The sequence below is a fragment of the Bos indicus genome, chromosome X, assembly GCF_029378745.1.
Source record: "Bos indicus isolate NIAB-ARS_2022 breed Sahiwal x Tharparkar chromosome X, NIAB-ARS_B.indTharparkar_mat_pri_1.0, whole genome shotgun sequence".
Taxonomy (NCBI): Eukaryota; Metazoa; Chordata; class Mammalia; order Artiodactyla; family Bovidae; genus Bos; species Bos indicus.
In genome coordinates, this window is record NC_091789.1 from 3,864,545 (window position 1) to 3,879,442 (window position 14,898).

A 14,898-nucleotide genomic window follows, 5' to 3' on the forward strand; every position below is an offset into this window, starting at 1 on the left:
TGGTCTGTACTGAGCAGTAAAATAGTTTCTGACACCATGTGGCCTGTGAAGCCTAAAATATTTGCCTGCTGGCCCTTTACAGGAAAAGTTTGCTGACCCGTGGCCCAGAGCAATGGTTCTTAATTTGGGGCAATTTTGCCCTCCAGGGGACGTTTGGCATTATCTGGAGACAGTTTTGTCAGAACTGGGGATGGGGTAGTATAGTGTGCTACTGACATCTAGTGGGTAGGGATGCTACAATGCACACGTCGGCCTCCACAACAAAGAATTATCTGGTCTCAAAAGACAATAGTGCTGAGGGTGAGAAACCATGGATTGGAAGAACCTAAGATACTTCTAGTAAAGGGGAAACTCCATCCTTAATAGGAATTTCCTTTAGTGAACACCCACCTCCTTAGTTTACAGTAGCTCACAAAACCGTTGCAATCATTGCTGCAAGGGAGTTGTTGATATTCTTTACAGGGAGGTTTTGACCACAACTTGCCCCCAAACACACACAGCTAGCAAGTCTGTCTGGCTCCAGAACCGGTATTTTTCCACACCTCCAGGATGCCGGGGGCTGTGACATCATGGGCGAGTGTTGTCCCGCTCAGCTGCTCTCTAGTGTGCGAGTTGCACAGTGCAGGCCAGCGTCATTTTCCCTGGTACCCCTTCCCTTCAGAGGTCTCCAAGGGCTTGGTGTGGAGAGGGTACCAACCACCTTCCGGTCTCCAACATCTGGCTATTTGGGAAATGAAGGCGAGGAAAGGAAATTCCACGTCGATTGCGGCCAGAATTATGAAAACTGACCACTGTCCCTCTTGCCCACTTGAATACTGGGAGGGACAAGGAAGCTTCCCTCTCTAGTAGACCCTATTTATAGAAGGCTTTTGGAGTCATGCCCATGAATTTTCAGGATGTTCACATCACAGTAATAATAAGAGAAGCCATGCAGCACAGTCCTTTTCCTTCTGGAATTAAAACTCAACCGACTCTTATTCTTATTCTATAGGATCTGGCACTCCACTTTCTCCATCTATTATCCTAGATGAGCTCAACGAATCAGTGAAATCCATGCTAATGAAGAAAAAGTAAAGGACTCCCCCCACCCCCCCCCGCAAGCCCAGATGGGGGGTGTGGTCACAGTAGCCCACCCAGGAAGGTTGCAAACGGACTGATGGTGCCTCCCTGAGCCCCTCAAATCACCCCCTTGAAAGGAAGCCACCCACTCCTCCTAAGGCAAACTCCTCCTAAGGCATCACCTAATAATCACACAGCCACTGAGCATTTCTTTGAATTTTATTGAAAATTGACATGGACATTATAAAGGTATCAAGCTAAACAGTGCTGGTTTTGGGATGTTTTTCCTGGTGAATGAAAGCCCCAGAGGGGCAGTGACTGGTCACATCTCTGAGCAAAAAGAACAAAGGAGAAGAAAGGAAGAATGAACACAGATTTTGGAAAACATGCAAAGAGGCTCTCTCAAGAGACACGGGACAGTGGAATGGCAATGGTCATAGGGCTATATGGGGATGAGCACACTCACATGGTATTTCGATCCAAGTTAAACCAATGAATTCTGGGCAGATTTATCAACATCAAAGCTCTCCCTCCAGGTCCCACATTGAGCAGAAACCTCTCTCAAAACCCCAACTGGCCTTGGAATGCTGAATGGAGTAATTTTGTTCTCACTAAGCTTAAACTCCCCCATCTCTCCTTTCCTTTCTCCACCTGAATGTTAGTAGATCGACTTGCCCCACTTGCTGAGGGGATCTGCAGAAGGTCTGTGAATGCTGAAGAAGATATGAATGTTGCTTGACTTCCTCATCCATATTCAGAAATGTTTAATAGTGGCTGTAGACAATCAACCCATTGAACCAGAGAAATGGTGTTTAAAAGGAAAAACAGAAAACTCAAATGAAAAACTTGTGAACAGTACTTCCACACCCACAGCTGAGGTCTCCTGCCTCAGTCACTTACACTTGGGTGAGTTGTCCTGCAGTTGTCTCTCTGAGGTTACATTGGGTCCATTCTGCAGCTCGGACGGATCTTTTCCTGCCTTGTTAGGTTAGGACAAGACACTTGCAGTTAAAATACCATGTAAGTTGGAAGAGAGCTTCTTGCCTGGACACATGAACACTTGTTGAGAGAGAGTGTGTGTGTGTGTACGCGTGTGAGCACACAATTTGGAGGGAGAGGGAATTGGTTGGTTTCTGGTTTGAGACAATATGGAAACCCTAACTCTTCTATAATGGTAGTCTTCTCCTTTAGACTTAGTGCAGCTGCTGAAGACAAGATTAAAAAAAGCTGGAGAGGGAAAGAGAAAGAAAACATGAAATTAGCCAAAGAAAAAAGACATTCAAAGTAAGACAGGGTCAGGGAGGTGGGCAGTGTGAAGTAGCACAGATTATACATGGAGAAGACAGGTGAGAAATGGGGTCATGATGGGCCATCACCACTGGAAAATCTGCTGAGAAGGTTTTAAGAACACCACACACCAGTTTCAAGCTTCTTGTTTTAATAATAAAAAAAAAAAGCGCATATTGACAGCCACATGTGAATGCCAAATGATTAAAACAAACAAACAAAAAAAAAACATAAACTAAACCAAAAGTGATCTATCCTGCATCTAGGAAAAGCAAACTTCTTGGCTTAAGAGAAATGAGGCGTGTGTGTGTGTGTACATGTGGGGATTTTTCAGGAAAACCATTTCAGTCTAGGGTAAGGGTGGGGCGGGACAGAGACCATTTCTAATGACTGGTTTTGTTTCGCCAGAAGTAAACAGAGTATTAGGGTAATTTTTTTAATAGTAACAATTATACCCAGTAAAAAATCTTTTCACTGAAGAAGGAAAAAAATCTTTCTGTTTACAGTGAGACAAGATACCCGATAAAATAAGCATTTTAATTATTTTACATAGCCTTGGTTGACTTTATAAAGGTCTCATGTTCACGCACAAGTTAGATTTTTGTTTACCAAACTTCCTTGATGACAAGGGTCATCTCTGTCACCTGTTACACTTCCGCACTCACAAGCCTCATTCCAGACTCCCAGGAAAGCTGAGCAGCTAACAGGTGTCCATGACTCTTATTGTCAGCAGAAGCACTCAGTTCAGCAGTGGGACTAGAGTCCTCTGCTTTGCCCATCCCTGCCCACCCCATCCTCGAATATTTTTCTATGGGATAAAAACCTCAAAGGCGCTCTAATGCTAACTATTCATTTTCTCCTGAACATCAAAAGACTTGTCTCTAGGAATGAACATGAACAGATTGAATCCATTTGTGAAAAGTATCGGGTCTCAGAAGACACTGAATTTAGCCTGACTTTTGCCATGAAACAGCCCTGGGACCTCTGGCAAAGTCCCTTCATTTCTCTGCACCTCAGTTTCCTCTTACAAAAAGTGCATCCTACCTGTCTTCTGGTCCCAAATATCTCCTTTCATACAAAATTCCTGCCCAGTCTCTGAAGGTCTCTCAAAGGCTGGGTGGCTCTAATACCTTTTGAAGTTTTCAGAACCACTCAAACCTCAAGTAGTTAATCTGTAAATAAATGTAAATGAGGGGACCTCTTATTTGTGATGCAAATAATTACTGGGGGGGGGCGAGGAATGGAGACCGTTAGTTGTTTAAGTTTGGGATTCTTGGGAAGCAGCTGTGAAACTGGTCAAATAAGGCTGCAAATAAGAAGCCTTTCCCATGGAGACTTGACAGCCTTAACTTAGCATCTCCCTGAGCCAAGCTGAGGATCCAAGCTTTTTTTTTTTTTTTTTGGCTTTTAAATCTCCAAGCATAGGGTCTCCTAAAATGCTCCACTGTGTGACTTGGATTTTCTCAAGAAACTAGCTTCTGTTTTGGCAGCATCACCTTCATTCATACTTGCTTCTGGCCACTCACCAATCAGTGACTCACCAAACAATACATCTCAAAACTGCCCTCTTGCTTTGCCAACAAGAAAAGATAAAGTGTGTGCATTCGTTTGCTTTCCGTTGTTTCTACTTTTTGCTTCCTGTTATTATCTATTATTGAAAAGAGAACACCCCCTCCCCATTCTCAATACTTCAAAAAGGTCTGAAAATTTGGCATAGCCTTGTTCGATTGTGTGTTTTCAAAGCAAGTGACCAAAAAATAAAAAAGAAGGTCATGGTCAATGCCAGTGGGACTGTGAGGCAGAAATAGAAAGAAGAGGTGGGGCTTGAAGTGGAAGAACATGGCAGGGGCCGGGGACCCGGCTGCCTGGCACCCCAAAGGAAAACTGTCAGTTACAATAGGAACCTTGGCTTAAAAGGCTAAGTGGAGTCCAGTCCAGCTGTAGCGGGGAATACTATTCAGTACACAGCCATGGATTACTGCAAAGGAAGGGTAGAGAAACGGCGTGTTAGCCACGGATCATTGCCAGTCACCGCCAGCTCTCCCTTTCTCACTGGTCTAACACCAAAGTCCAGTGTGCCTCGTGGCCCTGACAAGAGAGGGCTCTCAACTTCAAAGGGGTTCCCAAAGCCACTATCAGAGAGGCCCCATTATACAAATCCGGGCTAGAAGTTTTCAAATATCAAATCCTTAGAGGCAAAGTTAGGGACCTTCCAAGGTACAACATCTCTTTTCTCTTCTCCAACTGACAGTCTCACCTCCTCTTCTTATTAGGAGACACATGCAAAATACAGATTGAAACTCATCATCATCAAATTCACCAAATAAATAGACTGGAAGATTCCTCAAAGCCAAAGTAAAAACACTGATTCTTGAACCACTCAGTCTGGCAGTTTACGACACAGGATGCTTACACCTGCTACTGACCCTGCCTTGTTGGGATGGTGTGGCATCCTCAGGGAAATTACAGAGGAGATGCAAGACACCTCATAACAATTCCGTAAGACACTACGCTGGTACTAATATTCAGGTTTATTCTCCCTCCTGCATCTGTAGGGTACTCAGAATTACAGAGAGGGACATTTACGCTATTTTCTTCAGCAGTTGTGTTGTCTGGGAAGGGCTGGGTGCAAATAAACTCATTCCAGGTTCTTAACAGAGTTTGAGTGCAGTCACTTTTGAGTGAATCAAAACTGGAAAGGGCTGGGCTGACCGAAGGATCTCCTTCTGGAACCCTCTGAGGAGAGGCTGTGGTTCCTGTCAGGGGCTTAGTGGTGGTTGGGGAAGCCAAGTGACTGCGGACTAAGGCGGAAAGCCCTGCTGACTGGTGCTCACCCAGCCAGGCTGGATGCAAATACCTCGGGGGAACAAACAGCATTCGGAATTGGAACAGGGAAGCCGGTGGTGCCGTGGAGCAGGCAGAGCCCCTGCACGTGTTACAGTCAAAGATGGGGCAGGGAGTGGCCGGCGGGGGGCGCTGGGAGGGGCACTGGGATGCAGGATGCAGCTTTAAACCACGTGACTGCTGGCTTCTTGCCCAGAGGCCAGACTCAGTCCTCAGACTCTCGGGCTTCTATAAACCTTGGCAGGAAGAAAGGGGAGGGCACGGGTTGTGTGCCCCACAGACGTGTTAAGGGGGAATTAGAGAAAGGGAGGCCCAGCTCTGTTGCGCAGGAAAAGGGCGTCTACAGGAAACCCAAACTGAAAATGAAAAGAGAAGTTGGGTTAATGAATGGATGGATTAATGTAAAAAACAAAACAAAGGTTAGAATTGTCATGATGACTGATGGATAAATTAGAATATAGCTATGTTAGATGGTCTTAAGGTCTTACTGCATTGGCTTCTGGGAACATGCTTTCTCTCTCATTCACCCCCACACACCTCTGAGTGGCGACTGTCATGGTATCGGCTAGTAAAATAATCAAGAGCCACAAGAATCCTTTTTCTCTCTTCTTAATGACTAGGTCCTGACTAGTGCGCCCGACCCTGACACCTTGTACAGGAACACCTTCAGCAAATCTCCAAGTGGCTCAGGCCACAGCACAGAGTGCCAGGCTCTCAACCAGTGATGGCCTCACCCCACAGCGAATGCCGAGGGGGTAGAGGTTTCACCTTTGAAGAGCCCCGGTCCACTAACTGGTCCCCCGGGGCAAGATCTGTCTGAGAAGTATCTGGGGGTGGTGACTGGCCTCTGCACCAGGGTCTAACCACAGTCACCTGGAAACCTGAACAATGGAAATCCATTACTGGTTTGTGTTCACTCTGCACTTTGAACTTTCTCCCGTTCAAACTTCACCCTTGTGACATAAATGGGGACAATTTCCTCATTTGACTTATGAGGATGCTGAGAACCACTGCGAGGCCAACTGACTTGCCCAAGGTCACAAAGAATCACAACCTACAGGAGCAGAGCCCAGATCCCTGGGTTGCTTGATTGTGACTCTCCTTCACACCACAGTGTCCCTGAGAACTCCTTGCCTGTGGACCCAAGCCCCTTGTTTTATTTTTTTTTACCTGAACACATTTCTCTCATTAAAGATATTGGGGAGGGATAGTTAAAAGCATAAGCTGAGTCTATCTGTACAGTCGCTTCCTCAGAGTGAATACAAACACACACACACACATGCATGAGGATGGCAGTTTATACCAAAACTAGTTTTGCGTTCTCATTCCAGTTCTGCCAATAACTCCCTGTGTCAGCCTTGGTAAGTCCCTTAACCCCATGCCTCCATTTGTTCATCTTGTGAACTGAAGATCAGCACCTTCCTCCTCTGCCTCACAGGACTGTCATAATGTGAAAATAAGATAGCGTGAGGAAAAACACTTTGAATAGTATTAAAAGGTCCTATGAAAGCTCAGCTCTCTTGTTCTTCCTTGTCTACTTCCCAGGGGAAAAGAAACCTATAGAACACTGCAAGGGCTTATGTCCTGGGCAGCCTGGGAAGGCTGAAATATTTTGCTAGGCGAACTGCCCATACATCATACTCTGTCCCCCTGCCAGAGTACCTACAACTGTGTGTGGGTCACAGAGGAAGTGTTTTGTTACAACTCCAGATGGCTACAGACGGCAATCTCTATTTGGTTTGGAACTGCTCTTGTGGTCTGCTGGGGAGAAGCATGCCAGAAAAAGCCAACCTGCTTAGGGTCGGGGTTGGCTGTTCCCACTGTTTGCCAACTGACTCTTGCTCGTTAAGTGTGGCTTTAATTATAGTTTTGAAAAAATTCCTTTTAGTAATGGCCACTACCAATGATTTACTCGGGGAAAGCCGAACCAAACTGTGTCAAACCACGTTAATCTGGGTTTCATGAACTGAGAGCTAACTGAGCAGGATGCATCTTTCCTATTTTCCTCCTTGAAAATAGGGGAACCGAGGACATACACGTGAACCGAGCATCAGCCACTCTGCTGGGCACTAGGACTGCGGCCATGGACATACACTCCAGAACTGTGTCTTCCTAGGTTTCATTCAAGTCAATGCACAGGGCTCCAAGTCTTGCCTTTAAGCCAGACAAGAAATCATTTCATTGTTCTTTTAGGGTTGTTTCCTTTGGCCCAATTTCATAGGCCTTATGTTTCAGAAGCCTCTATGGACTTCCTCTTCGGGATTTGCTTCAAAGTAGGATGTTTTGCCAGCTGCCCAAAGTCCCCGGTGCAGTAGCTGCAGCAATTATTTTGGTGACTAACAGCAGGTTCTCCATTTAAATCATAAACTCCATGGTGAGTGTGAACTCTTCTCAATATTGTATATTCCCCGATCCAAACAAACCAAATGTAAAAGGCATTTATGAGACAACCAGGGTATTCTGAACCCTGGCTAGAAATTTTATGTGAATGAATTGTTAAATTTGGAGGTGTGATAATGGTGGCATTGTGGTTATTTTTTTCAAGAGTCATTAGCTCTTGGAGATCCATGCTGAAGTAGTGACAGATGAAATGAGATGCGTTTTGCTTTACAATAATCCAGCCAATTTGGGGGCAATAAATGAGACAGGACTGGCTTATGTTGACAGTTGTTTGGGGGCTGGGGGTTGGGTACATGGGGCTCCATTGTATTATCCTCTCTTCTTCTGTTCCTGTTTGAAAGTTTCTATGGCAAAGTTTTAAATGGCAATACGCCTAATTATGTTAGATTGAAAATATTTGTGTTCCTCTCCACTCACTACCTAAGTTTAGTAAAATAGATGGAAGCTTAATCACTGCTGTCATCAACCTATAAACTATGCAATGCCAGGGGCTGCTTTATTTACTCCTGTTGACATAACACCTCGCCCTCAGGAATGCATCTTACCTGCTTAGCTCCTTATCAGAGGTGTTCATGAAGTTGGTACTTGTAGATAAGAGTATAAGGAATTCTCTCTAATATCTAACTCTTCCCTTTCTTCCCCTTTTATTATGGTTTTGGGAGATTACATAGCCAAATGAAATTAGAAAATTTGAACCCCTCAGATAAGAAACAGCCACCAGAGGGAAACAGAGAAACAAGTTTCCATTGACTTGAAACCTTCCCAAACCTGGGGCTCAAAGCTGACTGTGACATTGCAGGACAGGGCTTGTGAATCCAACAGTTCCCCTCATCACTACAGTTTAGTTCATTTTGAAAGTAATAATGAAGTCTCCTTAAGAAAAAAAAGTGGCTAAAATGGAAACCTCAAATACCTATCACAGGTTCCACCTAGGCTAGGTAGAAAAGTCGGAAAACACCCCACTTTTAATCAGGAAGGCAAATATTGCACATGTACACTTGGAATCAAACTAGACTATTTCTTAATATTATAAGTCACAAGAGAAACCTGGCTAGAACAATGAGGCAGCTTCTTTGATATTAGGTATGTGTGTTCTAGAAGCCACTGCCAGTTCTATTTAGAGTTAATAAAGCTTACCAGGGCCCTGGGTATCATGCAGCATGCAGCAAACAGCAGAGTTAACTGTAAAACAGTAAGAGCTGATGAAGATGGAGTGAGCTTGGGGAGAAATCAAATATTATGAATTGATGCAAATAATGAAGAGTTAGAGGTCAAAGGAGATTAGGAGGAGTGGGGAGGGGAAGGTGGGAGGGTGGGCTGGTAGGGATCCCCTGAAACAACAGTACTCTTTCTTAACTTCTTTAAGGGCAGCCAAAGAAAATTCTCAGTAGGTGACTCTATTAGATCCAACCACCGTCTCTCCAGAAGAAATGCTTCTACCCCCACTTTCGCCCTTCACCCACCCCCGCCCCCATCATCACCATGGGACCAGAGTGACACTGGGCTAAAGACAGGTCTTCCGGAGGTTAGGCAACTGTTCAGGGAATTACGTAAGAAGCCCAGACCAGCAGACACATATATCTGAAAGTATAGAAGACAGTAGGCTGTTTTGTCAGGCTCTCTTGTTAATAGGATGTGCCTGGTGTGAGTGAGGTTTTCACTCATCTCAAAACTGGAAACGGGTGCCATCACCAGCTCCAAATATTCCTAGAAGACTGGAGAGACATGTCTCCTTATGTGGAGTCTTCGGCTAGGGGTTGGGGTGGTGGTCAGTCAATTGGAGGCAACTAGGAGAAAGCCTGGTCTGGGAAGAACTTCCACCGAACAGCTCAATGGGGACTATTTATATAGTTGAGTGTCAGTGGGGTCCCAACAAATGAATCTCCTAATTCCAGCCAGCAGGCTGTGAAACTGCCCCAGGGATCCTGTTAACAAACACCTTGGGACTGTGAAGGCAGCAGGTTAGAGCTGGAAGACTAATTTAGACTTTTCTGATCTTAAAAATAGGAATCCATTCCTGCTGCTACAACTAACACACCATTACAGGTCAGTTAATATAGAGTGTGTCCAAAGAGGCTTTGTTCAGGGTAGTTGAATTTTATCATGTAATACCAAAAAAAAAAAAAAAAAGAGATCATCAGTGACTGTGACATACAGTGTTGTGACTCCGTGACAAAAATCTCTGAACAAATTGGTGAAAATGCCCAAATGACACTTTTGAAAAAAGAATGATCAGATGGCAAAACTTAGTGCCTTCAAAGTTAAGATATTTTACTGTTGCATTTTATTCTTGGTGAAATGTGGTACTGTTTTATTCCTAAGTGATGAGCCAGGGGACAGAAGAAAGGAAGATGTTTCCTCCTTCTGGCCAGTAACTAGCAATGGAGTCCAGCAAAAAGTGGCTAAGAACAGAAGGCACTGATGATGGCCATGTTGTAGAGCCTCAGACCACTTTAGTTTGGCTCCTCCGGTCACACTGCCCAAACAGCTAGAGTGCAAGGGACCACTACATGTTTTCCTGCTGTTGTACAAGTCCCGTCGGAAATGTTTTTCTCTTCTCTGGTTCTGGGATGAGGAATAGGTAACCCCAGCAAGCGAGGCCAGGGCTTGGGTCAGCATTCTTGACCCAATGGTAACCAGGAGCCCATACGTCCTGTGTCGCCAAACCCCAGGGGAGACAGACGGACGGTGCAGTCGTTCCCCAGTGGAGGGTGGGCCTGCAGAGGATATTAGCATCTGAGGATTCAAGTTCCCAGCCAAGTTCCCAGCACCCCAGGCTGGGGACAACTAAGCACCCAAGAGGGAGGGACAGGAAAGGGTGAGAAATCAGGACCGGGCTGCAGCCTTCAGTGGCAGTGCTTAAACTCTGTTAGGCACAGCCCTTAGAACTGAGGGGGGTGAGGGGGGCTCCAGGGCTGAACCACCTCAGGCATAGGATGAGCAAGCTGGCCTGGGAGTCCTTCCAGCTCCCACCTCCCAGAGGGAGAGGAGGCCCAGAGGCTTCTGCTATCCTCTCTCTGCCCTTCTTTTTGTTCATCTCTTTCTTATAACTTTGCAGGTTCTCATCGCTTCCGCCTTTCTTCTTTCTACTTTCTCACTTGCCTTTTGCTTTTCCTCCCTTTTCCCTCCCTCTCCTCCTGCCTTGAGTTGGCAGGACTTTACCAAGTGGGCGGAGCAGAGGGGCTGGTCCTCTGAGGCCACATACAGCCCTCGCCTCCTCTCAGCTCCCCAGATGTAGGGAATCTGTGGGGCCTGTGGGGACACCGAGACCAGGTCCAGGGGCCCAAAGGAGCCTATCAGCCCACAGCTGGCCTCTATCACCGGCCTGAGGGGATGAACAGGAGCAGAAAGAGGCCCTCACCCCAGAGCAGCCTGCCACTTACTTTTTCTTTTCTTTGTCTCTTTTCAGAGTCTGTGAGCCTCCAGCCTGGGAGCCCTGGGACTGAAGCAGCTCAGCCGCCGTCTTCCTCTGTTTGAAAGCGTTCACTTCGTCATCCAGGGATTTCTTCTTATCCTCCAGCTTCTTCTTCTCGTCCTGGTGTAGTTTCTTCAGACGGTCAAACTTCTCATGCAGCTGGCAGGGAAGCACAGGGGGTTTGGGGAGAGCAGAGCTCAGCTGAGCAGAGTGCGGGTCGGGCGGGGGGAGGTGGGGGGATGGAGTGGGGGTGGGGTGGGGATGGGTGGGCTCGTGACCATGAAGGACCCTGGGATCCAAGGAGACATTTCTGCCAGGGACAGCTATAATGTCACCAAAGGGCATCATGTTCTGAATGGTTCTCTTCTGCCATTTTATCTCCACATTTCTGCTCCTGAATATGGTCAGGGAACCATGCATTCTGTCTAATCAAGCATTTTATTTAAAGGAGTGCCCATAGTTACTACATATGAAAAATAATAACATCAGTTATAATGTAGAACATGTATTGAGTGCTTATTGTAGGCCAGATACTGGCTTTTCTAAGCATTGTATATGTATTAACTCATTTAATCATCACAACAACCCTATGAGGCAGGTTCTGTTATTATCTGCATTTTATGAGGAAACAGAAGGTATGAGAAGTTAAGGAATTTGCCCAAGGTCAACGCATTCTTTAGATGATCATATAATGAGATCTCTCAATAGGAAAGGGGCCTGTGCCTTTTCTTAGCCTCTCCAACCAGGGAGGCTCATTGGAGATTGCAGAGAAAACTTCGACAGTGCTGAAGCTGGTCAAAGAAAACACTTGTCCGTGGATGTGGAAGGAAAGGAAAGAACTTTAGAAAATGAAATGAATGTGGAAACCTCAGCTTTGATCAAGGGGAGGCTCAACTAGACCTGATTAGAGTCAGAAACCCAAAGGAGAAGAGCAACAATGTTCTAGCATGTTACCGTGATAAGTGGACCAGGGGAATTAAGAGTGTGTGTGCATGCGTGCTCAGTCGTGTCTGACTCTTTACACCCCCATGCACTGTGGCCCGTCTTCTGTCCTTGGGATTTTTTTAGGCAAGAATAATGGAGTGGAGTGCAGGTTGGATCCCTGGGTCAGGAAGATCCCCTGGAGTAGGAAATGATAATCACTCCAATATGCTTGCCTGGAGAATCCCATGGACAGAGGAGCCTGGTGGGCTACAGTCCATGGGGTCACAAAAGAGTTGGACACAACTGAGTGGCTGAGCACACACACACTGGGGGTGAAGGTGACTAACAAACTGGAATGTGATAACTATACTGAGTAGTAAGAGCAGCTCAAGCATCATTTCAGTATCTTTTGAGGATTCAGGAAGGAATGGAGGGTTCTACAGCCCTCACAGCACACCGTGGAGGAGGCTGGGTGTCCTATAGGTATCTGGGCCTGTCACCAAGTAAGGGGTGGTGGATGACAGACTTGTTGGGTCAGCCAGCTTCTGCTAGTCACTCAGGGTAGGCTGCTGGTAGAAGCTCTGCTGATCAGTGGTGTCCACCTGGCTTTTGCTTACTGGCCTTTCATTCATTCAAAGGATCACCTTCCCTCTCTTCCTAAAAGTACGGGGTGATATTTTTCTTTTGAAAAGTGAAACTGAAATGAAGTCAATACTCTTGCCATGGGCTTTGGCAATAACACTGGAGAGTCTTGGCAGATTAAAAGAGGAAGAGACTTGGGAAGTAATTAAGTGCTCCTTTCTTTATGGGTTTCAAGGCCTAGAGAGCTGAAGCAGTTGCTGACATGACCAAAACTGTGGCTGAGGCCAATTAATCTGGCAGCAGTAGGGGAATCAGTAGTGGGACCTTGGAGGCAAGGCAATGGTGCGAGGGCTAACTGCAGTCTATTAGTCATGGCTTAAGTAAAGTCCAGATAGACCATCAAGCCTTAGTTAAAAACTCACTAGAGCTGCACAGATGTTCTTTAGCAGTAGCATAAAGTGGAACGGAATACTCAAGTGGGTGGGGAAACACACCAGCTGTCACTGGCTTAAGATTCAACACGGTACCCAGGACTCCCTGGGACCATCTTTCCCCATGGCCATCAGAGCAGGCAGGATGGGGCAGGACCGCCAAGAAAGTGATCGACTGTCCCGTCTGAGCTATGAACTCCCAGAAAGGGGGGCACAAAAATCAGCCTCCCCTGACCTTGAGGGGCAATGTCAGGTCCCGAGTGTTGAGTGGCACTGCCCAATAGAACTTTCTGCGGTGATGGAAATGTTCAATATCTCATAGCCCCGAGTTGCATGAAGACTGAACATTTAAAATATGGTGAATGCAAATGATAAATAGAGTTTTAAACTTTATTTAATTTCAGTTCATTTAAATAGCTACTATATGGGACAGTGGGGGTCTAGAGAATTAAATAACAAAGAGTGAGAAAATATCCTGGCCTTGGGGACTGAGGGATGGAAAAGACACAGATCTCACAGCCTCTCTGTGCCGACCAAGGCAGGGCGACAGATGCTGTGTCCCATTCCTGCCTGAGGCCCCAAGGTTCCCCCAGCTGCTCTCTTGGGGCAGAAATCCTTGTCTTGCCTAAGTTCAGCCTCCTTTTCCTTCCCACCTAGCATGCCAACCCACATTTTACCTCTTTCTCTGCCTCTTTAAGTTCAGCTTCTTTCTCTTTGACTCTCTGCACAAACATCTGTCTCATCTCCTCTTCTTTTTTCTGGAGCTCCCCTAGGAACTCGTTCCTTTTGGCCTCGTATGTCTCCTGTAAACTGCGAACACGGTCAGGTTAATTCCCCTGCCTTGTTCAATGAAAAACAGCCCCAATGATCCTCCCTGCGTTCCCCCACCCTCCTTTCCTCAGTTCTTGGAGACGTGCAAAAGCAGAAGCACAGAGCTGTGGGCACCTGGCTTTGAACTTGGAGTGACTTGGAACACCTGCTTCTATACCCTGATTCTACAGATAAGGCCCAGAGAAGTGAGGTGAGTCGCTCAAGATCACACAGCAAGTTAGAGGCAGAGCTGGGACCGGACGCTGGGTTTCCTCTCATAATCTAGGTCCTTCCATCTGCACTATGCTGCCAGGTCCTGGCTCTGAAACTGACTACATTAATGAATGAGTTCAACAAACACTTGATGAAATTCTACCACATGCTGGACACAGCATTAAGTGATACTATGCTAGTCACTCAATACCTGGAGCCAATAGCCACTGTGCCTGCCATCAAGGAACTCACAGTCAGTGGGAGATGCCTAGGTTATGTCTCCCTGCCCACACCCACTCCCCGGCTGGATTTAGTTTTATAGAAATAGGAGTTAGCCTGGTAAAGAAGAAGAGGGTGGGTGCTCTGAAGAGGGTACCCTGTGGAAAGGAACATGTGGAGAAGGAATGGCATATACCTGGGGTGTCAGGCATGGCCCCATGTGGCTGGAGTAGTGGAAGATAAGGTTCCTGAGAGTGGCAGGAGAGAGCAGGCGTTGGCTGCCATGTTAAGACTTGGGCGTTTTAAGCAGGGCTGACTTGATCCAATTTGAAAATGGGAAAGGCCACTCTGGGCATTGCATGAAGGACAGACTTTCCAACAATCAAAGTAAGAAATGATGGGATCTTGGGACCTCCCTGGTGGTCCAGTGGTTAAGAATCTGCCTTCCAATGCAGGGACATGGGTTCAATCCCTGGTTGGGGAACTAAGATCCCACATGCCTTGGGACAACTAAGTTCATAGGCAGCAACTACTAAGGCTGCGTTTTCTAGAGCCTGTGCATCACAACCAGAGAGGAGGCCTTGAGACACAGTGAAGATCCTGCATGCTACAATGAAGACCCGATGCAGTGAAAGAAGGAAAGAAGGGCTCTTAATGTGAAGGCTGGAAGGGAAAGGGAGACCAGTGAGGGAAGCAGAACTCCAAGGACTCGGG

General features: G+C 46.4%; 1 protein-coding gene across 7 annotated transcripts in view; it reads right to left on the reverse strand.

The window, feature by feature from the left end:
• Window positions 1-1,260: 1,260 nt before the first annotated feature.
• SEPTIN6 (septin 6) overlaps window positions 1,261-14,898 on the reverse strand; it is a 73,790-nt gene continuing 60,152 nt past the window's right edge. For 2 of the 7 annotated variants that reach the window (XM_070784213.1, XM_070784207.1), the window contains exons 8-10: window positions 13,620-13,752; window positions 10,974-11,164; window positions 2,481-4,324 (exon numbers count right to left, since the gene is read on the reverse strand). In XM_070784213.1, coding sequence (XP_070640314.1) covers window positions 4,300-4,324; window positions 10,974-11,164; window positions 13,620-13,752 — 349 coding nt within the window. In that variant the 3' untranslated portion in view covers window positions 2,481-4,299. Of the gene's footprint in view, window positions 2,287-2,480; window positions 5,547-8,727; window positions 8,773-10,973; window positions 11,165-13,619; window positions 13,753-14,898 lie in introns of those variants that run through there. The other 5 variants (XM_070784211.1, XM_070784212.1, XM_070784210.1 and 2 more) reach the window with 5 other exon arrangements.